This window comes from Cygnus olor, chromosome 1, assembly GCF_009769625.2.
Source record: "Cygnus olor isolate bCygOlo1 chromosome 1, bCygOlo1.pri.v2, whole genome shotgun sequence".
Classification (NCBI taxonomy): domain Eukaryota; kingdom Metazoa; phylum Chordata; class Aves; order Anseriformes; family Anatidae; genus Cygnus; species Cygnus olor.
Window position 1 is genome coordinate 64,764,645 of NC_049169.1, and position 25,170 is coordinate 64,789,814.

General features: G+C 43.4%; 2 protein-coding genes and 2 long non-coding RNA genes across 5 annotated transcripts in view; 2 read left to right on the forward strand and 2 right to left on the reverse strand.

Moving 5' to 3' along the window:
• Window positions 1-168: 168 nt before the first annotated feature.
• Window positions 169-2,086, reverse strand: LOC121072524. The gene is made up of 3 exons (XR_005821284.1): window positions 1,788-2,086; window positions 1,654-1,719; window positions 169-1,247 (listed from the first exon to the last, which is right to left on the reverse strand). It is a non-coding gene; the product is annotated as an uncharacterized LOC121072524 (long non-coding RNA).
• Window positions 2,045-15,850, forward strand: CCDC77 (coiled-coil domain containing 77). Of its 2 annotated transcripts, XR_005821283.1 has the most exons (12): window positions 2,046-2,289; window positions 3,629-3,845; window positions 5,140-5,282; window positions 6,246-6,342; window positions 7,666-7,732; window positions 8,506-8,600; window positions 9,896-10,044; window positions 10,390-10,630; window positions 11,510-11,635; window positions 11,719-11,871; window positions 13,674-13,953; window positions 13,984-15,850. XR_005821283.1 is itself a non-coding variant. In XM_040562142.1 (11 exons), the coding sequence occupies exons 1-11, from the start codon at window positions 2,243-2,245 to the stop codon at window positions 13,818-13,820; spliced, it is 1,482 nt and encodes a 493-aa protein (XP_040418076.1). In that variant the 5' UTR covers window positions 2,045-2,242; the 3' UTR covers window positions 13,821-15,850. The 2 variants fall into 2 exon arrangements, 1 of the variants encoding a protein (XP_040418076.1); XM_040562142.1 differs by having other exon boundaries at window positions 2,045-2,289; window positions 13,674-15,850.
• On the reverse strand, window positions 3,630-21,492 carry LOC121072525. The gene is made up of 3 exons (XR_005821285.1): window positions 21,031-21,492; window positions 20,633-20,943; window positions 3,630-3,812 (listed from the first exon to the last, which is right to left on the reverse strand). It is a non-coding gene; the product is annotated as an uncharacterized LOC121072525 (long non-coding RNA).
• Window positions 21,493-21,619: 127 nt separating this feature from the next.
• Window positions 21,620-25,170, forward strand: part of B4GALNT3 (beta-1,4-N-acetyl-galactosaminyltransferase 3) — a 60,391-nt gene continuing 56,840 nt past the window's right edge. The window contains exon 1 of the mRNA XM_040562176.1: window positions 21,620-21,776. Within this exon, the coding sequence (XP_040418110.1) occupies window positions 21,635-21,776 (142 nt within the window). The 5' untranslated portion in view covers window positions 21,620-21,634. The remainder of the gene's footprint in view (window positions 21,777-25,170) is intronic.

Below are 25,170 nucleotides of genomic sequence, written 5' to 3' on the forward strand. Positions count from 1 at the left end.
AGCCTGGTCGGTGATAAATTTAGGTTGGAAATGAGGAGACATGTATTCTCAGAAAGAGCAGCCAGGCATTGGAACGGGTTGCCCAGGGAGGTGGTGGAGTCACCGTCCCTGGGGGTGTTCAAGGGAAGGTTGGACGTGGTGCTTGGGGACATGGGTTAGTGGGTGACATTGGTGGTAGGGGGATGGTTGGGCCAGATGATCTTGGAGGGCTTTTCCAACCTTAATGATTTTATGATTCTAAATGGCAAGGCTGCGTGAAGAAGTCCCCAACCAACCCCCAACCTCCATGTTACGTGCAGGCACTCTGCACTCTCACCCCATGCAGAACGTTTTCCTTCCAAAGTAAAGCACTCACAACTTAGGACTTGCATACTTTTACTTACCTATTATCACATAGTCTTAAAAAAAAAAAAGAATTGCATAGTGTTTGTTCTCTTTTTTTTTTTTTTTTTAACCAGAACCCTGATCTCAGCATTCACCATACCTCACATCTCAACTGATTGTTTATTGCTTTGTCACAGCCTTGATCCTGGTATACAGTTTCAGTCTCAGAACATGCAATTTCCTCCCCCTGTTACCGTGAGGCTCACAATATGTGCTTCACACAGACAAATACATTTATCTCCATCATTTCCCTGCTAGATTGAAGAGCTGTTGCCCACATTTTGCATATGGGAAACAAATGGCTTGAATGCAAATGGTTAGTTTTGACAAAAGTTATAGGTAACAGCAAACTGATATTATAAAACATTGAGTGAGTTTACCAGTGGGTATTGTGTTGTTGCAAAGCCTTACATATTTTTGCAAGGGGTTCTTGACATGGATGCCCGGTATTTTTATGACTCCAAAAGCATGTGGAGTGCAGATGTTGCCTCACCAGTATCTAGAAACAGTATTTCTACATACTCCTGCCAATTTTTTTATTTTTTATTTTTTGGTAGTATCTGTTTTTCTGATGAGCTGTACCAGATTCTCCTGAGGGAATGTATGTGTATAGTTACTATTCCCAAGAGCTGAATCACTAGCATACCTGATTTCTGAGATAAGCAACGATTTAGCCAGGAATAGGATGGGGGGAAAACTCCATGCTAGAAGGTAAATCCTTATCCATGCAAAACTTTTGTTTTGAGAACTAGTCCCGTGTTGATTTCCTTCTCGGCTGTTCAAGGCTGTTTCATTTATGTGTTTTGGTTAGCGGAGAGTTTTGGAAGGCACCGCAGGGAAGAGTGCAGGTTTCCCAGGTTTCCCTGAGACTAAAAAGATTAAAAGTTCTAAATAACATGTAAGGGATGCTTTTTCTTTTTTCTTTTTTTTAAATTTTATCAGTTCTGCAAATTTCCTTTTTGAGATCAAATATTATGTTTTCTCGGTTACTTTCTCCAGTTTGGGTATTGTTAGCCTCTGAAACATTGGACATTGCGGACCCCAAGTCAATCTTTGTTCTTCTTGGTCATCTGGAACTGTTTAGCACTCCCCTGCTGGGAGGAGACTTAAACCTCTTATAGTGTATTTCCAACTGCTTTATATGAAGTGGAGAAAGCAGCTCGTCTAACCAAGGATAATAACGTACTGTGTTCTGGACTTCGCCCAGAAAATTATCAACCATCACCTGTGTGTATTGCGTGTTCACTGAAACGTAAGGATTCTTCTCACCTGCAAAATGTAGCTTCCTGGAAATAACTGTGAAAACTTGAAATAGAACTTCATAGCTTTGTAAGCCTATAAATAAATAAATAAATAAATGCCATCTTATTAATGTGCATGGTTTTCCCTAGCAGACGTGGTACCTAGCTTAGGAAACGCTGCATTGCATAAACTGTAAGAAGCACTGCTGGCTATGGCGAGATACACAGGGGAAGGATGGGGCTAAAAAGCACCTGGATGATCTAAAAAACCACAGGTCCGAATTGAGAGCCCGGCTGAACCAGCGACCCCTGCGACTCCTCCGTGCCCGCTGCCCTTCCCCTCAGGCAGGCGTCACGACGCGGGTTGCCCCGCCTCGCCCCGCCGCACTACAACTCCCAGAGGCCCCGGCGTGGGCCGTCCGTGTCGCGAGCGCTGATTGGTGAAGGGGGCCGGCGCCGCGTGGAAGGCTGCCCGTGATTGGAGGGGGCGGTGCGTGGCTGGCCGTTCAAGCGGCGGAGGGAGGTTGGCGGCGGTTAAGGCGGCCGTTGGGGCCGCGTGGGGGTGGCGGTGGTGGCTCTCGGCCGGTCCCCTCAGCGTGCCCTGCCTCGGGGCCGCCATGAGCGCCGCGGACCGCTCCGCCGGCACGTCCCCGCGCTCCGCAAGGTAGAGGGGCCGCTACCTCGGGCCCTGCCGCCCGCCTTTTCCCTTCGTGTCGCGTAGCCGGGCTTTACCTTAAGCGAGGCGCTGCTTTGTCCGTTCCTGCGCTGCTGTGCTTTATTATTCTTGTGCCTGCCTACTTCTGCTGTCCTTTGCTCCAGTAATAAAGTATTCACCTGTTTTCCCTTGTTGCTGTTATTTTTCAAGCGTGTCTGTTTTCCGTCTTCTTTTTTCCACACAGCTGTTGGGGAAGTTCCTACATAAGATAAATGCTTTTAATTATCACTTCCTTACAATGACAGGAATTAAGGAGCTTGGCACGTGTAAAGTTTCCATGGATTTCTGGGCTCTGCTGTAAGCCCTGATGAGCAGTAGGTAAGGGTCACCACTGCCTCTGTCACCCGCCAGATCCCTCTGATCAAAGTTCAGGCTCCAGATTCAGGTTCTGGAGAGAGCTCTTACGACATTAAATATATCTTTTCTAAAGAGGCTATTTAGCTTTAATTCTGTTAGTGATGGTATCGTAAAACAATATGTGTCAGATCAACATAACTAAATGCTTCTCAAGAGAATTTTGAATCGTGCAGCTCTAGATATGCAAATGCGGTGCTTATTTGAGCATGTTAAATGTCTGAATGCAGTCAATGTTGCTTAAAATATGTAGTTACACATACATATTCTTAATGTGATTTATGTAATAGCAACACAGTCTCTTGCTACTACCTCAGCATCAAATTCAGTAATTTGGGATTTTCCATTTCACTGTCTAGGGTGGACAAACTGTGGATAACACCAAAAAGGAAAGCATGTAGACTCCTAGACCTACGTCTTCAGTTATGAGGGCTTGTGCATCAGCTAACCTTAAATTGTTCTCTTTAATCAGAAGTGTTTCTTTAGAAATTGTTTTTCTCTCTGGTTATCAGAGAAACTATTACAGATCGTCTTTCTCTTTATCCTATAGTGCCTGCTGCTTCTAATGCCAAAGCAAAAGACTTTGCGATCTTTGCTCTCTCCTCTCCCTCCTCTTTTTCTTGCCTCTTCTGCCTTTCAAGTTTACCCTCCCCAAATAACCCATCAGACTTTCTTGCCCTAACGTTTTTGTTCTTCTCCCTTTTCCGTAAGGTTCCCCATCTCCGCAGCATAGTAAGCCTGCCAGCTGTTCTATGTTGAAGATTTTGGTCCTCCGAAATGCAGTGATTTCCCGTTAATGCCTGGAGCACAGACAAGCTAATGTTTAAAACTGAGTCTGTGTTAAAAGCAAAAATCTCACGTTTTAACTTTTTTTTTTAAATGGTTTATTTTATTATCTGAAGCTTACATGTCATTAGAAAATGTTTCTGTCCAGGCTGGCAACCCCCCATGTCTCATCCAGACATGCGAGTTCTCAGCCTCAGAGCCAGGAGGACTCTACTCCTCTCCCATCCATCAATGAGCGCCTGGCCTTCCTCCGCCCTTCCCGGGAGCTGCTGGAATACTACCGCAAGAAGATTGCTGACTTTGACGAGGAGCATGAGGATTTGGTAAAAAGGCTGGAGAGATACAAAGAAACATACGATGAGCAGGTTAGGAAAAGATCTTTTTTTGATAGGCTGTGTATTGTTACACAAACCTCCTTGACTAGCAAAGAGTTAATATTTGTCTTCATTTCAGAGCTCAGCACACCTGGTCTTAAGGTTTACCAGTAATAGGGTAGGACTGAGCTAGAAAGAAGTAAGTAGATCTCAGGCTTTGATTTCAAAATCTAGCTGTCTGCCCTCTGTCAAAGCAAAGGGAAACATGCTTGTATGATATTCTTCTATTCTTAATTTATTATAGCTTGCTTGTATCTTCATACTGGTTGTTCCTGTTCTTTTTATTTTTAAATTGAAGCCTGAGTTTAGATATTCAGTTCAGATGACATCCTGTTTAATTTCCTTGCTTCTTAAATGTGAGGAATGAGTGCACTTTTGTGCAAATTTAATGAGCTTTGATATACAGATACAATTAGTATTTATTGCAACAGAATTCATGAGCTTGGCCATAGGCTATATGTAGCAGTAGTACTACACACTACACAGTGAATAAGTGGAAATTTAAAAGAAATTCAAAAACTTAAAAATGTTTCTATTTAAAGAGGAAAAAAAATCTTAGAGGCTATCTTTAATTTGTGTTCTAATATTCCTTTACAGCATACATCTCTCTAGCTGGCATCTTTGTAATTCTGAATGACCTTTTGGGAGCAGAATGACCACTGAGGTGCTTCCTCACCTACTGGCCATGCTTGAAGCAGCCTGAAAGCCTTCAGACATCCAAACTTCTTTAATTCAACATCTAAGAAAAAGAGGTCCGAAGTCCCAAAATAGTGCCTTCTGTCCTACGGGAACAGTCTTCTGTAGGGCTTGTTAGCTTTCCACACCAGGTAGACAAACATTAATGAAACACAGTAACTAGACAAATTTCCTACTGCTAAGCCATACAAATCAGTGTTTATTCTTCAGTAACTGCTTTTAAGAATAAGTACTATTTTATAGGTTTTGTTAGGTTTTTGTTGAAGTCAGACTCCTCTTACCTGCACCACTCTGGCTGCCAGTGCAGAAGTGCAACCATTGGAAATTGGAGGCGCTTAGCATGAGCCTTTTTACTGGTGTTGGATACTGACGATGATAACAGGGACTGTTAGCTCCCTATTGAAACCTATTTAAAAATTTTCCAATACTGCCCTCATCTGGTCAAATTTTGTAAGAGCTCAATAAGTCACTCAAACTGACAGTTGTTACCTTCCAGTTACAGGCTCAGGGTCTGGCACAAGCAGTTTGTACTTTCTAAGGGTTACCCAGTGCACTGCATCATTTCAAGTACCTCATTCTCTTTACGTAGCACAAACTGCAGTGGGAAGTACGTCAGCGAGAAGAGGAAATTGCAGAGTTGCAAAAGGCTTTGAGTGACATGCAAGTCTACCTCTTCCAGGAGAGGGAACATGTCCTCCGCCTTTACTCAGAGAACAACCGGCTGAAAATCAGGTGTGTCTGGATTGCGGACTGGGTCACTGGCAGTAGCGTGTGCATGCATTATGTTCTAGTTTTCACCCAGATCCGGAGTCTTCAGAGAAGCAGTTAGGCCACGCTTCCCAAGGAGGGCTTCTATGAAATCATACCAGTCTTGAAGGTGGAATACAATCTGTCAGGCTACTAAATGTGTTTCCACTTACAACTCCTCTTCCAGTAGCAGGGAAAAAAAGAGTAGAAGTTGAACATATGAACATGTTTGAATCAAGTTGCCAGTGGAGGTTTTGATTTAAGTAGACCTTGCACCTGCCTGGCACAATGTCTTCCCTCAGTGCTAAAAACATGTAAACTCAAGTAGAAAACACAGATGAAAACAAATAGTATTCCTTACTTGCTGGGATCACGTTGGCAGCCACTCCGTTCTAATGCCATGTAGCTGTTGAACTGAAGTATATGCTGCTGTACTGGACTGGCTGCCAGTGGCAAAGGAGTTTCCAAGCTTCTTAAGAACTTGTGTAGATGATACCAAGTTTTCTGTTAAAGTTTTAAGAACTTAAGTCAAAAAATGTGTTGATGTGCTGTGGCACTTCTCAAGAGTGTGACAGAAGTGTGATACAGCACTTAATCTAGTTTGCTTTAAAAAACGATGTGTTTACAATCTGTTGAATGAAGTATCTGCAAGGTTTTTAGGTAGTTCATAACTCCGGAATGCAAATTCTTTACTACCATGTGTTATCAGCCTAGTATTGCTATGTTTGGAAAGAAGAACGCTTCCCAATGCCAACAGAATTGGTATTTTCCTTTGTAGATATGCCACTTCAGTAATGTCTTTGGGAGTTCCTTTTTAAAGAAGTGTTCTCAAGAGCTGAACAGTTTGGAAAACTTGGAGACATTAATGAGTAAACTAGAAAGACTGTGTCACAACGTCTTGATGTATTTAAAAATAGTAATGCACTGATACCTTTCTTTGAATTCTAGGGAACTGGAGGATAGGAAAAAAATTCAGCACCTCCTGGCTTTAGTGGGAACAGACAAAGGAGAAGTTACATATTTTCACAAGGAGCCGCCACATAAGGCAAGTTCATTTTTTCTACAGAACTGTGCTTTTAATTGCAATATGAAGATCTGTACATGAGAGGCTGACCACAGACCAGATGTGTCCCACAGGTCAAAAGTTGCTAAATAAGCCCAAAGTGGGAGAGATCTGTATCTCTATAACAACACCAGGATTTAGTATAGCTGCTGAGATATTAAATGGGAACAAGCATACTGAAGGTAGGTCTTGTTAGCATCAGCTCCCTTCTGAACACCCACAGATCAGCCTCCTAAATGTCAGGAGTCTGAAGCCAGGTGGCTAATGGTCATTGAGAAGCTGGAGAGAGGACTACAAAGACAAAAGAAAAAAAGGAAGTGCAGAAAATCACCTGGTATGCAGTGTGAAGATCAGCTATCTCAGAGCACCACTGCAAGGTAGCAGTTAGGATCTCAGTAAAGGGTAAAGCAATGTTGAGATGGCTGTTGCAAATTCCTGTGCAGGAGACTGCAGAAGAGCCATCCCCTCTAGTCAATATTGTGTTGCATATTTCAGAAATAAAGAAATAATGTCAAACTGATTAAATGGCAGTTCGTATGAAGAACGGTGTATCTGAACCTACTTGTCAAGAAAGTCACATGATTCAAATATACAGAGAGTATGATGGAATATAAGGATTTCTCATGGAGTGAGGTGTAGGAAAAAGGCTGGACTCTGCATCCTCTAGTTGCTCTGCACTGCTCAAGCAGTGCAAAAATCTTGCAGAAGCTTTAAAATTCCGTAATACAGAGTAGCGCTAAAATTAGGCATATTATATAGTATCTGCCATGATATAAGCATTGGGGTTATAACCTGCTCCTTCATGGCCTTCTGTTTTTAAGTGGATTTCAGTTCAACAGTTAGTTTGTTTCAGTAGCTGTATTAGTATTTATCCCAGGCTTGTTTAGTAGCTTCAGTGAATGTGCTGATAAATCAAGCTTCATGTTTCTTTGGACTGCTAAGAGAAAGAATATGAAAGAAGGAAATAACAGTTTTCATCTTCACCTTCTCTCTTCTCATCTGTCCCCAAATGCTCTTTCTCCTGTTGAGGGTGCTGTTTTTCATCTTAATGAAGCCATCAATGGCAGGATTACTTTCCAGTTGTTTTTTGGGGGGAAAAAAGAGGCAGAAATGGCAAAACTTAGCCATTACAAAGGCAACTTTTTTCAATATGTACATTAAACTTGTGAATATCTTCCTTTTCTTGTGACAGAAGTAAGGTAATGCTGTTCTCTTGGATACCCGGTTTTCATCTTTAAGATTTGTTCTTGATTATTGCAACTTTAGGGAAGTCAGACGTTGAGATATCTAATCTTGTTTCTATAGGTTACTGTTCTGCAGAGGCCAGGTAAATCCAGAGATCCACATGAAGGATATGATGCTTCTAGAACAGGTACCGTACCAAGAGGGTCTAACAGAAGCTCAGCTCTTGATACTTGTGTGTTTGTCCAGTTTATCAAAGTAATTATTTGAGTACTTTGGTATGCTTCCATTAAGTTCCCTAAACATATCCATGCATTCAGTAATGCATCCTTATGCATTCAGTACTCTAGGCTTCCCTTCAAAATCTTTTAAAATAACCTGAACTGAGTCTCATGTCCTTGATCTGCTCAGCTAAAGAAGCAACTGGTATGACTGTGGAATGGCTGTTCTGGACCTATGAAGGTATGAACTAGATGGGCAGTCTTAGCCAAAGCCATTCCAAGATGTGTTGTTCTGCCTGCCTTTAGTATAGACAGTAGTTTGGGTCTGTATGTCTACATAAGGATTTTCTCTTTTGAAAGAACTAGCTTTTCCAAATTGACTGAGATTAGCTAACAAGCTCAAAACTCACTTCAGATTTGATGCTTGTGCAGCTGTGTTATCTGCCTATTCATCCTTTACTTAAGAAAATGTGTTAAGTTCACTTTCTAAATATGCCAAGAAAATCAGTAGGTAGGTTGCCTAAATATTGAGGTGTGATAGGGTGGGATAAAGGTATATGAACCATAAGCTCTGAAACTTTTTTCATCCAGGTAGCCCTCTGGAAGTCTTTGCGACTGTCGCAGTTGCTATTTTTTTCCTGTTCTTGTAGGCCATCCAGTGCATACAGTACGCCGTGTTTGGAAAGGTACTGCACTTAGACTGGAGTACACTTTTCCACTTCTCATTGATTTCTGCAAATAGGCACCAAGAGGAGCACTTCAAAACGAGCAGCAAAAGGAGAGAAACCAGAAAGTCCTGAGAGGTATCAGAGGGACAACCAAACACTCCTACTTCAGGTAAAATCTTTCACAAACTGAAGGATATATTTTCTGTCTATCCAGGAAATTGTTAGACAAATCTGCTGTCTGCCTACATAAGATACAGATTCTACCAATTTATTAGTCCCACATCTTAGTAATGATTCCCACTTTCTATCAGTTTACGTAGCTGTTTCTTTGTGGTGAATGGCTTAGGTTTAAGAACTTGGGTCTGATTCTGGAAGCTTTACGTAAGAATATATTCCAGTAAAGCCCACTTGAATACGGTGCCTTTAAGTACAGAGTTTGTAACTGATGTTAACTCTCATAATTTCCTTGATAGGCTATCAATTTACATTAAATCCACAGAAAATCTGCAGGTTTGGGTATTTCATGGAAGTATGACAAAAGGAATGGGTCTGAGATGGAATTAGTTATCCACAATAAAATGCACTAGTGCAGCGAAAAAAGTTCCCTGTGCTAGACTTCAGTGAAAGATAGTATAGACAGCATGACAGAATGAAGGATAAAATGTACAGAATCATGAACTGGGGAAGATAGCAGAAGATACATGTAAAGCATGAGGAAGGATGAGTCAAGAAAAGCAAACAGCAAACTTGTAGAGCAGATTAAGATTTTAATTCAAGAACAGTAGTGACTGACCTAGTGGGCAGTTGGCTGTCATAATAACATTTATTCTGGAGTAAAAACATCGTAGAAAATTGTCATAAAATAAGCAATCTAAATTCATGTCTTTTTTTTTTTTTTCAAATAGTGCCTTACAACAGAGCATATGTACATTTTTTAAGTACTTGTTCCAATTTGTCTCCCTGACCCAGGTCAAGACTGCTTCTGTCTCCTTCACTCATCTCATGTACATTTAATGCTTCATTCTAGCTGAGCAATTCCTTTTCTTCAAGATACATGGAGTTGCTGCCTTCCTGGAATTCGTGTTTAATTATCACCATTCCATTGGAAGTTGATAGCAGAGGGAGAAAAGTCTGCTTGCATATTCCACAGGATTTGTCACATCCTGTGTGCAGTTTAAATCTTTCCATAATCTTCTATCTGTTGCTTCTGTTGTCTGTTGTTTCTATCTTTTTCTGCTGTATATTATACCTGTCTTGTTTGTGGCATGAATATTTTTTTAAATGTTTTAGTTATTTGAGTAAATCGATGATAAAATGAAAACAATAATTGAGAATTTAGAACTCTAGAAATTATTGTTGGGTAGAGTCTTTGACATGAATTCTGGGATTTAAAAGGGACTTGCAAGGACAGGAGCAGGCCTGCTGTGAGAACTTACTCAGTAATGTCTCTGCATGCCTATTCAGGTGGAGGCCCTGCAAGCTCAGCTAGAAGAACAGACGCGATTATCCAAGGAACAGCTTGAGGCGTTACTAGAGGACAGGCGGATTCATATGGAGGAAGCCCAGGTCCAGCATCAGAGGGACCAGGACAAGATTAAAACTTTAACAGATAAGTGAGTGTGAGAGAATAACCATGATGTAACGTAGTCATGAGATGAGAAGAGGAGGAACAACAAAAATATGTTGGCTTTCAGTATGTTGCTTGGTGCAGCAGGCAGAAAAGCAAATTATGCAGCCATCTGCTTGACAGTATGTGGAAGGAGATAGGGTAGTCAGTATATCAAAAATACTGTTTCACATAGAAAGAACATCACTCCTTCCATTAGATGAACTAAATGTATTAGGAAAATACCTATACCAAAGTTCTATGTTTCTTCCAACTTGCAATGAAGACTGAGGAAATTAGGGTAGGAACTAGGAAAGAAGTGAATTAACTCCACTGGGATCCCTTTTTACAGACTCCATAAGACTCAAAATCTCTTACATGAGAGTACCCGTGACTTTCTCCAGCTCAAGTTTGATGCCCGAGCCAATGAGAAAGCATGGATGGCAGAGAAAGACAGTCTGTTGAGGAAACTTGACAACGATCCAGATCAGCTTATCAGCAGGGAGCCAGAAAGAGAGAAGAAGCAGAGAGATACCAAGAAGATGCCTCAAACAGTTCATGAAGCTTGGAAACTCCACAGTAGAGAAATAAAGGTAATTTTTTGTCCTAGGGAGAGGCTCTCTAACAGTCTTTGGAAAACTGCAAGCATCTGGATCTTGACAAGATAGGCAGTAGCTAGTTGTTGCCAAGCTGTACACGTTTACTGTCAGTTGCATTGTTGCTGGCACTAATGTGTTTTTTTAAAAACAACAACAACACAACTCTCCTGCTGCAGTGTTGTTTTTAAATTTCAGGTAAAAGGTATAGCTAATATTTATGGTAGTGTTTCACTATTGGTTTCTCTTATGCCCAGTGCAAATCACATAATATATGGGCCAACAGTTCTTAACCTGCTTGTTGCACGTGCCCTTGTTTAAGTATAAAAGCTTCCAGTTAATGGACTTAGAATGTAGTGTCTGTTCCTCCCTGTTGTCAGGGGAGAATAAACTCCTTTCAATTGGTGTCCCGTAGCTCTTCTGCAGTAGTCAGGATTTCTTCCACTTCTAATACGCTTCCAGTGAGAAGATCTGAAGCGGGTAAATAAGCAATAAGGACTTAGAAAGTAAACAGACAATAGGAAATTGTTTTCATCTACCACTGAATGCAGATTGTTCTGAAGTGCAGTACTGGGCAAGCAGCTGAGAAAACAGGAACTACGATGCTATTGCTGGATATTATTTTTAAGGGGAAGAGGAGAGAGTTCTTTGAACTGTCATGCAGAACTGATCACCTAATTAAGATGTGTTGGTGATGGAAGGGGCTCTAGAATATTGTGGGAGGGGTCCTTACCTAGTTATTTCATTAACTTTGGCTTCAGTTATTGTTATTTGCTTATCTTACTGTCCATCTGTCACACTTGTTTTTCCAGAGCAGGGGAAATGTCATGAGCACTGGCTTTAGAGTTAATTCTTTCTGTTCCTTCTGCATCTTAGTCAATGCAAGAGCAACTGATGCAGGAGCAGCGGCTCTCAAACATGTACAGAGAGCAGTGTATCACCCTGGAAAGTGAGCTGGCTAGGATTCGTGAGGAGGGAGATGTTGGCAGAGAACTCTTTAAGGTAATTAGTTGTAATCATCGGCTAGCTATGTGATGATCTTTCAGCCTCTATTCTACTACCCCACTGAGTTTTCATCTCCATAGGAACGCTCAGAAAAGATGGGGAAGCGCCTGAAGCTGATGACTCAGCGATATGAGGCTTTGGAAAAACGTCGTAACATGGAAGTGGAAGGCTTTAAGAATGACATTAAACAGCTTCGGCAGAAGCTGAAAGATGTAGAGAAGCAGCTTTTTAAGGTAACAACTCGTTGCTGAAGCAGATCATTATGGGCTTACCCAATAGAGGTGTAGTCTCAGTATTTAAATGCAAAATTTCCCTAGAGTTACGGAAAATAATTACTTTCCTAAATGGTCATTTAGATACTAATGCTTGATAAAGTTTGCCCTCTTATATATTTTATTCAGCAAAAACGGTTTGTCATTGTTAATCAGTCAAGCATCAAGTTTGTCTGGGGACTGTCCTGTTTATACATTAGCGATATCTTTTTACTACAGCTCTGAAAGTTATCTGATACCTCTAGTTGACTTAGCTGTCTCAAAATTCCAAGGCAGGACAGTAGTCTGTTGTAGAAGAATATTCTGCAAAGAATATGTTGATTTTTTTTTTTCCCTGGGGGCCATTGCGTTAGGTTTTGTTCCAGTAAGAGGTAGAATGCTGACTTAAGTATTGTGAATATTCTGTTATTCCTTTTTAAATGTCTCATTTGTAACTGCAAAAATCACAGCAGAAACAATGGCTTGAAGCTGAAGCTGTGTAACTTTGAAATAAGATGCATCTTCTAGATGTGCAGGTGAACATCAGAACAGCTTAGACGGGCCTTAAGCCACAGCCTTGATGTTTTCTGGAGTTTACAACGTGATATTTATCTAATATATGCTTGAGAGGATCACTAGGCATTGCTTTTGTGCAACTGACTCTTTCAGTCATCTATTTGGCAGTGCCACAGATTTGCTTGTTTTCTGTGTTTTTGGCACACAGCTCAGTTCATTTAGATTAATACATTTGTCTTCTCTAAAGGCTTGGATTTTTTTTGTTGTTTGGCTCTGGGTTTAACTTTGTTCTTTAAGGACTAAACTTCAACCATATGTGGATGGGAGAAGAATTGCCTATGATATCTTTACTGCAGAGCTGTATATTTTGTTACTATGGGTGCCTTCTTAATCGTATTCTTAATTTCTTTACGCTTTCAGCCACAAGAGGGCAGAAGAATAAAATGCTTGTTAGAAGTCTCCTCTGTGATACTTAAATCCTTTTTACTACTTAAGTCAGAATAACTATAGATGACTACATTTCTTGAATGGTATATTAAACTCTGACCAAGAGCTACATAATGACAATGAGACACCCTAAGGGATCAAGAGAAAAGGGCTTTGAGAGCAGCTTCCAAGTCTGTGCTGCTGTGAATGTTGAATGTGACTGGGCTAGCACACTATCCAATTTCAGGGTGACAGGAAATGGCAGCCCTTGCTAGTTTGCTATCAGGAACTATGATTACCTGGCAGCCTCTGATCAGCTCAGTATCAACTATATGACCTGGCCTGAGATTAGGAATTGTACTTGAAGTGCTCTTGGATCGTATGTGGTTCAGAAGGCAGTGGGTTGGCCACAGAAGATAGACCACTTCTAGTTCTAACAGCAAAAGATGATAAACTGTCTTCCTATCAGAAGAGAAACTTAGAGCCATATAAAAGTTGATAAGTATTTTAACTCACCTCTTTTTGTGGCTCTCCAGATAATACAGGAAGTAAAAATAACCCAAAAGGTTATGGGTAAACTTGATAATATTCCGTTAGATTTCTTTCTCACCAATACTATAACAACCTATGTATGAAAGCTTTATCTGTTATTTTTTTTTTTGGTTCTGGAATACTTTTCTGTTGGTGATATGCACTAGCCCAGTGATGTTAGCTTAAGCATCATCTTTGCTAGCTACAAAGCGTCTCCTTTAGAGTTCTCTTTCTGGTAGACTCACTGTACTCTCTAAACTGTACTCTGTACAATGTTGTTTGTATTAATCTGTTTCTCTGTTCCTTTTCAGGTGACTCTGAGTATTGGGCCAGACCAGGATCTTGCAGTTCTACGTGAGGTCCGTCAAGGAAACAGGCTAACCCGTAAAATTCAAGGAGAACTAAAAAACTTAAAAGCAAAAATCTATGGCTTAGAGAATGAACTGCGGGTCTGCTGAAGCTGAGGTTTTAGCTGCCATCACAGTTTGAGAAAGGGGACGTTGCCTGTTTAATGGCATCCAGTGACAGAAGGCTTGAGGAAATCTGCAGTTAGTGTCGTAACATCCATCAGTGGTACGTGAGCCAAATTAGGTTGCTCCAGTGGTACGTGAGCCAAATTAGGTTGCTCTTTCAGCTGAGATGGCACCTGATAAGACTGATATAGAAAGTACCAGATGACTGGTATTTTAGGAATATGCTTATGACTTTTTGCCTTTGTATCTGTAGTGTAGGGAGCTATGTATACTGTTCTTAAACTTTATTTGGAGCAGATGACAAACCAGATGTATTATTAATGATCATTGAAGGATCTAGTTCAAAATCCAATTTGCTTGGTTCACCTTACCCTGTGTGAGAAGGAACTTTTAAATGGTTTAAATGGTTACTGTTATGGTGCCTAGGCAATTCAGCATGTGACTGGAAATTTTCCTCGAAAAAGACCTTGTGTAGAAAGTACGTGCTAAAGTGCATTACATTTGACTCTACCCTTGACATCACAACTATTTTAAAATGTCTTCCCTTTGTTCATTTCTAGCCTAGCTGGGACAAACCTGACTGATTTTAATATGTTGGGAAAAAGTAACCGTTTTTAGAACTCATCTGCAAGAACAAGCAACCTCTACTCTTGCTTTGAATGTCTGAAGGGGAGGGAAATACTACACTATCAAATGTCATCTTCCTGTCCCCTTTCTCCCAGTTTATCTTAACACACAGAGGAAGCTCATAATAAAAAGCATCTCGTATCTTCCTTAACCATGGTATTATCTACCTTTGTAGCTTTAAATTATACCATGGCCGTGTACCAACAGGTCATGGTCAGCTTTTGCTACAGCTGTCACTGAACTGTAACTGAAACTGGGGTGGAAGAGCCAGTGCCTAGTTGCTACATGATAAATATAACTCTAGCTATGTAGTGATTATCTTCATATTAGACATCAGGACAATGCTGTTCTTGAAAACAGATGAAATTGTGAAAAGGGCTGCAATGGGGCTTCAGTCCAGTTTTATAAACGTGGGGTATTCATATTTTTACTGTAGCATCAGCAAATCTTACCCACCTTGGAGAGCACATCTGTGTTGGAAAAGTGATTTCAGTGCCTTCATTTCCTAATGTACATTTCCTAACTTGTTAAGTGTGATGGAAGCAGAAAAATTTTCTGAAGTATATACCTATAGGGTACCAGCAGTTCCTTCCAATTTGAGAAGTACTTGGTGTGCAATAACAAGCAGTTTCTTTTGGATGTGGTAGAGACAATGGAAATCCTGATGCAGTGTTTGGGAGAGGTTTATATACAGCAGTTCTTGTGCTGTGAAGATTTGGGGAAAAACTGTTTTTATAATACCAGCTAAAACAATGCAGTGGGGAAATTTCTTTGAAAAGTCAGGGCTTGTTTCAGTCGTGTAACCTCTCTGTGAAAAGCCTGCTGTCCCTTATGGTCCTGTTCTTTGGCTTTCATTGTGCACATGTATTCTTGAAGTCAGATTCATCACAGATTTCAGTGTGGGTAGCTGACAATCTGTACCTAGATATTCAACTGCTACTACAAGAGGCTGTTTGAAAGTGTTGTCACTGACAAGTTTAGCTGAAAATGCTAAATGGTTCAGAGATGGATTGATGAACAGCTTAGGTGCTGATGCTATGTGGACAGCTGAGGAAAATGATCAAACTGCAATCCATCGTTTAGTCTCACTCCTTAAATTCAGCTGATGGGAAGCTAGCAAAAAAGTCTCTTGAACTGGTAGAAATAAATGGTTTTCTGTTTATTTTCAACTTTTCCAAGCTAGAAGTTGCTGTTGAAATTTGATTTTCCTCAGCTGAAAACCACAAAGTGTGTCTGGACAAAGGCTGTAGGCTTGGACATTCACATTTGTAAGACTGGGAGGAAGTATTGGGGGAAGAAGGATGTAAATGTTTAATTTCCTGTCTTCTTTACTGTTGTTTCTTGTAACTTGCAAGACTGAACAGAATAAAATGGTGACATTCCCAATATATCTGCTGGTGCTTCCACATCAAAGTGCATCTTGAACTTTATTCTTCATTTGTCATTAGGTTATGAACTCTTTCTATTAGAGGAGGGGAGGAAATTACGGTAGTGCTGATCTGTAAATCCATTTTATTTGGAAGGTTGAATATATGTCCGAGGGCAGGAAGTGCAAGGTATTGTACGTGCTTTTTCTGTGGTATCACGTGATCATGTGAAATGCTGCTTTCATGTTGCCAAAACAAACGGGGACCTTCGAGCCAAGAATTGCTTTAAAAAGTCAACTGCTTTCTGCCACTGACAACTGCCCTTAAGATGTCTGTAAGGCACTATTGGCATTTCCTAAAGGTTTCCTGAAAAAGGTTCCAAGACCCATATTAGTCAATTTTCTTCCACAATTGTCAAGAAAACAAACAAAAAAGTCATTCATTTTAAAGACTGAGATTCTTTTTTGCTAACTGAAGTTAATAATTTGTGACTTGTGTCATTTCAACACAACTAAATGCCATGTTATATACGTAGGTACAAGGAATTGGTGACATCTCTCTAAAATGGCTGATTCTTGGAATACAGAGACTGGCAAGGATTAAAGGTTGGAATTGGATAAACGTTCTTATTGTGCAACAGGATGGTAAATGGTTTCTTGTGTAGGGGAAACGTGAGGAGTAAGGGAAAACTAATTGTATAGCATTATTTAGGCAAGGAAGGAATGCATGCATTTCAGAAAGGATGTTGAAATATTGGGCAAGGCGCAGAACTACAGATGATTCAGCAGAGGAGAAAAGGTTGTGCAAGAGCTCATGGTGTATTACATTAGAACTGATTAACACACATGTATTATTAATATACACGTATTGTGACAACACAAACAAAAAGAGGCCGAGCAGAAACCAGTAGCCCAAACCTGGAGCCTAAAAAAAAAAAAACACAACAAAAAAAAGCATACATTTTTAATCAGAAATAGTTTTTTTTCCCTCATTATAACAAACTGTTAGCAGAGAGAACATTTCCTACTTATCTTAAAATCAAAAAAAAATGATTGCACCTCTGGAAAAGATAGCTTGTTTTAATAAGTTACTAGGCTCGACACGTTAGAACTTAATAAAATATGACGTGAAATGACAGGAAGTTATTTAATGGTCCCTTTTACCTTTAAACCTATGATTTTTTTCATAGGCAATATTGGTAGGAGATTTCTGGCACTCGTGCAGCTGCTTAATAGAAGGAGGAATGTATACTGTGTCAGCTCAAACTACACAGCAAGGTTACACAAGAGGGGGAAACACAGCACAAAACCTCATGTTTTCCCTATACCACGACTTGCAACAATTCCAAAATGAATTGAAGCTGTGACCGTGCTTAGGCAAATTAACTGTAACAACAGTTCTGACAGCTATTAGAATGGATCTAACTAATAGGAACAGATGCTTGTATGCAGTAGCTGTACTTAAATTGCTTGCAAAAGTGTCTGTTCAGAAATGCACACATTTTGCCAGTGCGGAGACTCTCTGGACAGCGTAAAATGGAATTGTCTGTGTATGTAGGCCAGGAAGTAATTCTTTGATAAATAATGAGACACATTTTTTTGAGACTAGCTAGAGGCAACATCCCTGTGTACTTTGTTAGATCTATACATATTCATGGAAAGCTATGTCTTTCAGACTTTTAATTACAGCTCACAAATGCATCTAATTCCGTTACACCGGAATGTATTCATGCCTGCTCAAAAGCCTAATAAAGATGTCACTTTGTCCCCATTCAAAGTGGTATAATAGCTTGTTTGTATACAAGGGACATTTTAAGATTTCCTTACTTTTTGCAACATTTCGCTTTTATATTCCTAAATTGCTTTGAGTTGTAAGACATATCCCCTTTAACCCCCCTAAAAAGCTATTCCTAAACTTGTAAGTCTAGCTTTAGCAGTAAATCTTTAGCATGTGGACTGGAATTGCATACCAAAACATATTCAGATTCAGAAGGCGTGAGAGGTGAAAGTGCAATGATTCCTTTGGACTGCTGTATTCATAGGATTTAGGCACAGTGTAAAGAATGGACTGTTTCAGTTCTTAAGTTGCATCATCGATTGTTTAGGGTTTTTTCTTTGAAACGTGCCGTCAGAAGTAACTGGAATTTAACTTGCTGGAGGGAAGCACTTCTGGCATGTCGTAGTATTTGAGAATGGTGGGGTGGACTTCTGATACTGCCCATGCAGCTCTAAATGAACTGTTTGGAGAATGGGTGTCTTTGAATATGAGTCAGCGTGGCTGCCTTTCAAGCTCCATACACAACTTTATAAACAGAGCCCTCAATGGGATTGAGTATTCACTTATACTGACCAAATTGCATGCTTTACAAATTGCAGTGCTTTTGGATTGTGGACAAATTACAACTGTGAAAAAATGCGTTACCTGTTTCTATTCAGAAAGTCCAGAGAGGCTTTCTACGTAGTAGTAGTGTTTCAATGTCAAAGCAAGAAAACGCTAAACTATGCAGGCATGAAGGGTTTCATTGTTGAAATGGGTTCAATATGAATTAATAAAAAACCTGGATCTACCCTGGTGAAACATATCCAGGATGTGCTGAATTCACCTGTATTGATTTAGGGATCAAATTGACTTACTTTCACTGTAAACATTTATCTCAGTAGAGAGTCACTCCTACACTGCCCAGTTAAACATTTTTTCCTTCAATGCGAGCTTGGGTGGATAAAAGTCTGGTCAGTGTCGTCACAGGCAAAGCTGTTCAGCTTTGTGTTCAGTGGTATCCCTAATAAAATTACTTGAAACGTAAGCATGATGAACACAATCACTTAAAATATAAAGCAAGTACTGCTGCTTTTAGGAAGGGGAAGGGGGAAGTTCAGGCAAGATTTTAGTCAGATTCAAAAAGAGATGGATTTTGAAAAAGATCAAAGATTTAGATATATCTTTCATTGTGGTAAACAACTATATCCTGAAAGGTGTTTTGAAAGCTCTCATCTTGAACTAGTTAAAAACTTTTTCTTTTTTTTTTTTTTTTTTTCTGGAAGTGTAAATGTGCTGTGAATATTGAGGGGGAGTTTGGAAGTGCAGAAGGCAATTCCTGCCCGTTCCCAGGGCAGGACCTGCAGTAAGGAGGCGCTCCTAGAGGTATCAGGTGAAGTTCATGGGAAAATGTGACCTCTTTACAGCTGAGAAGGAAGGACAGGTCATTGCAGTGTAATTTTGTCTGGACAGCTAGGGCTCAAGACCTATGAAAAAAGAGTTATGCTGTGAAAAGATGGGAGCGTGAATGAGATTTTCGACCCAAGTTGTAGCAAGACAATGATGCTGCTGTCAGTCTGAACTGAGGAAGCCATCAACTGGGCGGCCACCTGTATGGCAGGCTCAGGTCGGTCATACGAGTGTTGGAAGCATAACTGGATTGGTACGGGGATAGCTCCAACATAAACGCTTTTTAGAATCCAGTCCTGAGGAGCCAAAAAGGGAAAGAATGGGCAACGGTATTTTTGGAGACTGCCTTTTCCTGTTAGAAGCACTTCTGCCTTTAAGGCATTTCAATTAATGTTGAGATGAAGTCGTTGCTTGTGCTTGAGAGCATGGTTAAGGTCAGGAAGAAGGCTATGGAGTCGCCAGGGTTAGTGGCAGCTAGGGACAGTTGGGTGTATTTGGTGTGGAGCTGGTAATTAGTGTTAAGATGAAAATTACACAAGAAGAAGAAAAGGGAAGAAGCAAGAGGCAGATAATTGAACCTTTGGGGAGTCTACAGAGGAAGGATGTTGGCACAAAGCTAAAAGTAATTTACAGAACAGAGAAACAGTTGTTAGATAACTAGAAGCACAAGCATAACAGAAAGAGGCAGGGATGCACAGAGATGTAGCCAGAGAGGAACAGAAGATGCCGTCGTTAAGTGCAGCACTCATATCAAAGGCTGCTTTTATCATGAGGAAACTTAACCAAAATAGAAAACAAACAAAACCCCAAACAAAGCAAAAAAATGCTCCAGTTGGCTCATCTGGCAAATCATCAGCTTGAATACCCTCTTTGAAGAGGGCACTCAGGGTAGGGTAGAGTAGCTACATCCCGCAGCAGGCAGCAATCTGTCTGATGTTTAGGGATGGTCACTTGGATGAGAGACGTGGAGGTCTGCAGACACAGTCTGTGTGCCTTGGGACACTCGAGCAGACTGAGGATAAAAACATTTACGTGAGGTATTTTTAAAACATTGCTGAAAGTGGTGATCTTACCCCCTGGGTATCAGTGCTTTCTGTAATGAATAAGTAGTCCAAAATAATTTAAGTACAGTGTAAGGCTATTCAGATTCCTCATTATATTACATCCAGATTCATTCAGTTCCTCAGTATTGTTGTGACAGACACTAACACCACCTTTGTTTCCCTAAGCAATTACTCCAGAGACAACTTTTGCCTCTTTGTTACAGCGTGGCTCTATCATGAAAGTTTTTTTTTTTTTACAAGTCAACAATACTTTTGTTACTCCATAATTTCCTTTCCATTCCCCTCCATTGTAGTAGCGTGTTCACAAGAGAAAAAAATGTGCTTGCTTATTTTAATATGCAACAGTTTCAACAGTGTAGTTGTCATTATTCTAGTTTAAGATTGTTCATTGAAGAAATGCAGACAATTTTCTGTTCAGAACACATCATTCAATTCTCATTCTTCAAATAATGAAGTTTAATTTAGATGAGTATTTACTACATATTTTTTGTAGTATTTTCTTCTTGAACAAATATGAAAAGCTTGTTTTATCTCTCGTGCCTGGAAAAAAAAAAGTCAACAGAGACTGCCATACCTTCATATGAGATTTCTGCCTCGCGGTGACTGAACTGGTGCACAGCTCTGAGGTGTTTTTGTTGTCTTGGTGCTGAGGGTGGCTGCGTGCAAGCAGCGCTGAGGAAGTAGTGCTGTGTGTTGGCAAATTCAGACTTGGAGCAGGGCCACATGCGTCTGCAGCATCCAGGAATGCAAGTATTGTGTCCTCGAAAGTTTCAGACCGGACCTAGTCCTCAGGGAGGTGGGGAAGCCCCAGGGCAGAGCTGATCAGCTGCCTCCGGCACCACAGGGTTTGTTTCTGTCTTAAGAAGGGTCACATCATTTCTGCCTCTGCAATGAGATATAAAACTCTGGGTGGCTTTTCCTGAAACGAACGGAAATATTTCCAACGGGGAGCTGGAGGGAGATAACTGTAACCTTTGTGGGATGCTCAGAAGAAGGAAACCTATCATCCGCCTGTCCATCCCAGGGCAGGACGGGTGACCGCAGGCTCTCTAGGTGCTGCCTGGACACTGGGGACATGCTTTTCGGCGTATCACCCCGGCGGCTGACCTCCGGCCCCAGGTTTTCTCCTCGTGGTGGTTGCCCAGTGTGGTCTGTGGCAGGGGGAAGGCCGTGCGGGAGCGGAGCCCCGGGGGTGCCGATGTCCCAGCGGGCCTCTCCCACTTCAGCCTCACCCAGCAGGAGCCCGGCTCCCGCCCTGGCAGCCCGCTTTGCGGTGTGAACGGAGCCGAGGGGTGCGGAGCTCGCTTCGGAAGCGGGCTCGGGGCACCAGAGGCCCGACCACCGAGGGCTCCCCGCGGGGCCGGGCCTGCCCCGGGCGGGCGGGCCCAGGTGCGGGGGGCGGCGGCGGCGGCGGCGGCAGAGCCCGAGCCCGAGCCCGCCCGGGAGCTGCCCCCACGGGGCCGCGGCGCCGCCCCGCACCTGGGCCCGCCCCGCGGACGAGGAGCGGGGCCGGGCCGAGGCGAGGCGAGGGGAGCATGGCCCGTGGCGGCGGGGGCCCGGCGCCCTGAGCGGCGCCATGCGGGGCCGGCTGCTGGCGCGGCTGCGGCGGCGGCTGCTGCTGCGGCTGCTGCTGGCCCTGGGCGCGCTGGCGCTGGGGCTCTGGGCCGCCTACCTGGAGCTGGTGGCCGCCCCCGGCGGAGGGGCGCCCCCGGACCGCAGTGAGTTACCCCGGGGGGCGGGCAGGGGGTTCGGGGGGCGCGGGGCCGGGCTCTGTGCCCCGGGAGCGAGCTGGGGCTGGGGCTGCCGTGCTGCTCGGCTGCGGCTCCGAGGCGGTTTTGGACAGCCCGTGGGCTTCTGGAAGTCTTTTTTTGGGGGGGGGGGGGGGGGGCGGGGGGGGGGTCCGAAATAATGTCGGGGAGTGGCAGCGGTGCGTGTGGCAGCGGTGCCTCGGGTCCGTGTCACTGCTGGTGAGCACACGCGTGGCACAGCCCCTGCTCCTGGATCCCCTGGGAGCTGGGTCGTGGTCCGAAAACTTCAGGCTGCGGCTGGGCAAGGAGCTCCCCCAGTGTCTGTCTGCTCACAGAGTCCTCCACGGGATCACAACTTCAGCTGGATCTTGATCTTGAAGTTGAAAGCATGCGTTTATTGGTCCAACAGTGCCAGGGATCTGACTTCTTTGGCCGGGACAGAGAGGAGAGAACAGAGTCTGCTCCATGTTACGTCTTTTGTGTGATGTGGCCCCGAGCCCCCTGCTGTACACCAGTCGGCCAATGCCCCCCAGAAATCCCTAGAGAAAACTTTAAAAGCACGTAGAGGACTTCTGTGGTGCAGCAGGGCAGAAGGCAAGCTGCTGTGGGGTATTTAAGCAGTGGTTATGGGGGGAAAGGGGCTGAGACAGGTGCGTGCTGCTGCAGACAGAGAGAGGGAATGGGAGAACCGGGCAGAAGGGATGCACACGAGCAAGCAAGTTGTACTGTGAACTGGATTCTTCCTCCCTGCTTTCAGGCAGGAGTTATTTTTACATCGTTGTTATAAAAATCGTCCAGTTTCAAGGCTGAGACTGGAAACAGTGACACGGCTGTGGTCCCTACCAACTAAAACAGAAGGCGGGGCAGACGATCGCACCGCATTGAAGTTCAATTGAATAAAAGCTCCAGACGCTCCCAAACCCACCAGAGACGTCGCTGGTGGCCACACGCAGGGGCTGCTGGCGAGCCTGGCAGGGTGAAGCCCTCGGGCAGGCGGCTCCATGGCACGAGAGAGCCTGAGCACACCAGGAGCTGATGCTCTGCCCCGGGCATTTGGCATCCTGGGCTCCTGGGGAGTGTCCTGGAAACTGCCAGCAGCAGGGGGGTTAAGCTGTAACCCTCCCCACCCTTCCTCTTACCCCATACCTCCAAAAGCCTGTTTTAAGAGAAATCAAAAGTTGGAATGAAAAACAAATAGCATTTGATTTCTTTTGGCTGTTAAGCTAAGTAGTGCTTTCTTCTCTTGGGACTGGGGTGGCTGCGTTTGTGGCTCCACGTGGTGGCTCCTTCCGGAGATCCCACAGAGCTGGCATTGGAGGGGGTGATTCTCAGAGCAATGAATGCTTTTTCCTTCTTGTTTCTGCATTGTTTTCCTTCTTGAGTCCCAGGTGGGAACCCCACGGTAAGTCACAGCTGGGGACCAACCAAGGGCTGCTGTCTCCACTCATCTGATGAAACAGCCTCCCCACTTACTGCTGATAGAATACAAAGGCTGTTTACTTGGTAATTTTTCCAGGCATAAGACTAAGAAGCTCCTTCCTCTGGGGACAGAAAGCTGTTGGGCTTGGAAGGGAGCTAAAGGAGATCTGTTTCCATCTCCTGTGTCTGCAACTGAGCTTTCTTCTCACCTCCCACAAAAGCACTGCTGGATAGCCTGTGAAAGGAACGGCAAGTGTGTTTTTACTTTCTTCAGGCACGGCCATTCCTCCCCAGCATTTTGCTCCTCTCCCCCACCAGGTCGCTGTGGGGCAGGGGAAGCAAATCCCAAGTGGCCCAGCAGACGTTAGAGTAAGCCGTGCTCAGAAACCGTGTCCCTGGCTGCCCTCCCTTCATGTATGTGCAACTCCACTGTGCAACGAGGTTCAGCACGCAGATAACTTTGGCTGCAAGAGAATAAAGGGCCTCGCAGAACGTGCTCTAATAACTGGTACCCAACGGCTTCTGTGGTGCTGTATCACCACGTGCTGGAAGAGGCTGTCGCCGGGAGGTTCCTTTTGCTGTCACCTCAAATTCAAGGGCTGAGGGACCGGCAGAGCTGCAGGGTTCGTGCTCGTGCAGCCCCTGGGTTGATTCGGGTCCTTCCCTGGCTGTTGGGGAGGCTTGGGATGGACTGGGCAGGGGTGGGTGAAAGTGAGTGAAACAAGTGACACACCTTTCCTAGGGAGGCGCTGCTGAAATGAGCGGTCAGGCTGGTACAAAATGAAAAAAAAAATCATTTTTCCTTGCAACGTGATTGCATGAAGGTATTCCTACATGCTGTTCCCTGGAAGCCTGACTGGCAGGACTTGTGCCTCATGGGCAGGAGGGTGCTTCTGTTGTTGTGAGGCTTGCATATTTCTTTTTCTTTCTTTCTTTATTATTTTTTTTTAATTGAGACTATTTGGCTGGTCTGCTGCCCAGTAGGTATTCATAGGAATCCTAAACAAACATGTTTACAGCTGAGGGAGGAAAAACAAGCAGGCTGATGTGAGTCGAAGATGGGCACAACTCTCCTCCCCTGAAATGTGGCTTGTTGTCATCCAAAACAAGTTGTAACAGACAGGGCACTGCTTCCCTGCCAAGAAACCTGGGAGCTGCAGGCAGCCTGCGTGCTGCCGACAGGCGCTACCCTTTTTGGAGTGGGCTCTCCAGCAGGAGTGTTTTCTCCTCTTTGCTAGTTGCCACACAGCAAGCTTTGCTCCTGCAAGTGAGTGCTGGAGGCAGGAAAGTTTATTTATATTTATATTTTTTTAGCTGAACAAGGAGTTGGAGAGGGAGAAAGCACCAACGAGGCCGATGCTTGGATGAAGCTGGTGCATCGGGGACCTCCTCTGCTACCTCTGGTTTTCTGCTCCTCGCCTTCCCCAGGCAGGAGGAGTTGGCTCTGAGGTAGCTGGTGCCAGGGAGCCGTGCTGGCTAGTAGGGAGGATGTGCAGCAATCCCCCTGTGCTTTAAAACCTTGTGTCAACATCATAAAAGTGAATCTCAAGCGCTGAACAGGCTTAGAGGTGAGGTCACTCCCAGCCATTGCTCTGCAGACTGGTTTGGGTTTTTTTCCTGCTGCAAAGCCCATGGTATCTGGGGAGCTTCTAAATCGCTTGCACTGATTTCCTTTGTTGCAGGTGTGAGTGACACTGAGCCAGGCAAGAGCAGGGTGTGCAGGATTAGATTAAATTGCTTGGAGGTGCAGCCTGTGGGAGAAGGGACTCGAGGGGGCCCTGCTTTAAGCCGCTCCTTCTGGCTGTTCCAACCCACCCCTGTTCCTCCGCATTTCTGCGCTGTGTGTAAGGAACGCTGGGAGTGTGTTATCTTCCTATCTGGGCTTCTGACAAGTGGCTCTTGGATCTCCAGCTTGTTACAAAGCAGCATGAGTTGCTTAAAACCT

What these genes read in the sequence shown, in the direction of transcription:
- CCDC77 (XM_040562142.1), top strand. Translation starts at nt 2,243, where the DNA reads ATGAGCGCCGCGGACCGCTCCGCCGGCACGTCCCCGCGCTCCGCAAG. An exon ending in AAGAAACATACGATGAGCAG is followed by an intron (nt 3,846 to 5,139) that starts GTTAGGAAAAGA and finishes CTCTTTACGTAG; the next exon opens with CACAAACTGCAGTGGGAAGT. An exon ending in TCCACAGTAGAGAAATAAAG is followed by an intron (nt 10,631 to 11,509) that starts GTAATTTTTTGT and finishes TCTGCATCTTAG; the next exon opens with TCAATGCAAGAGCAACTGAT.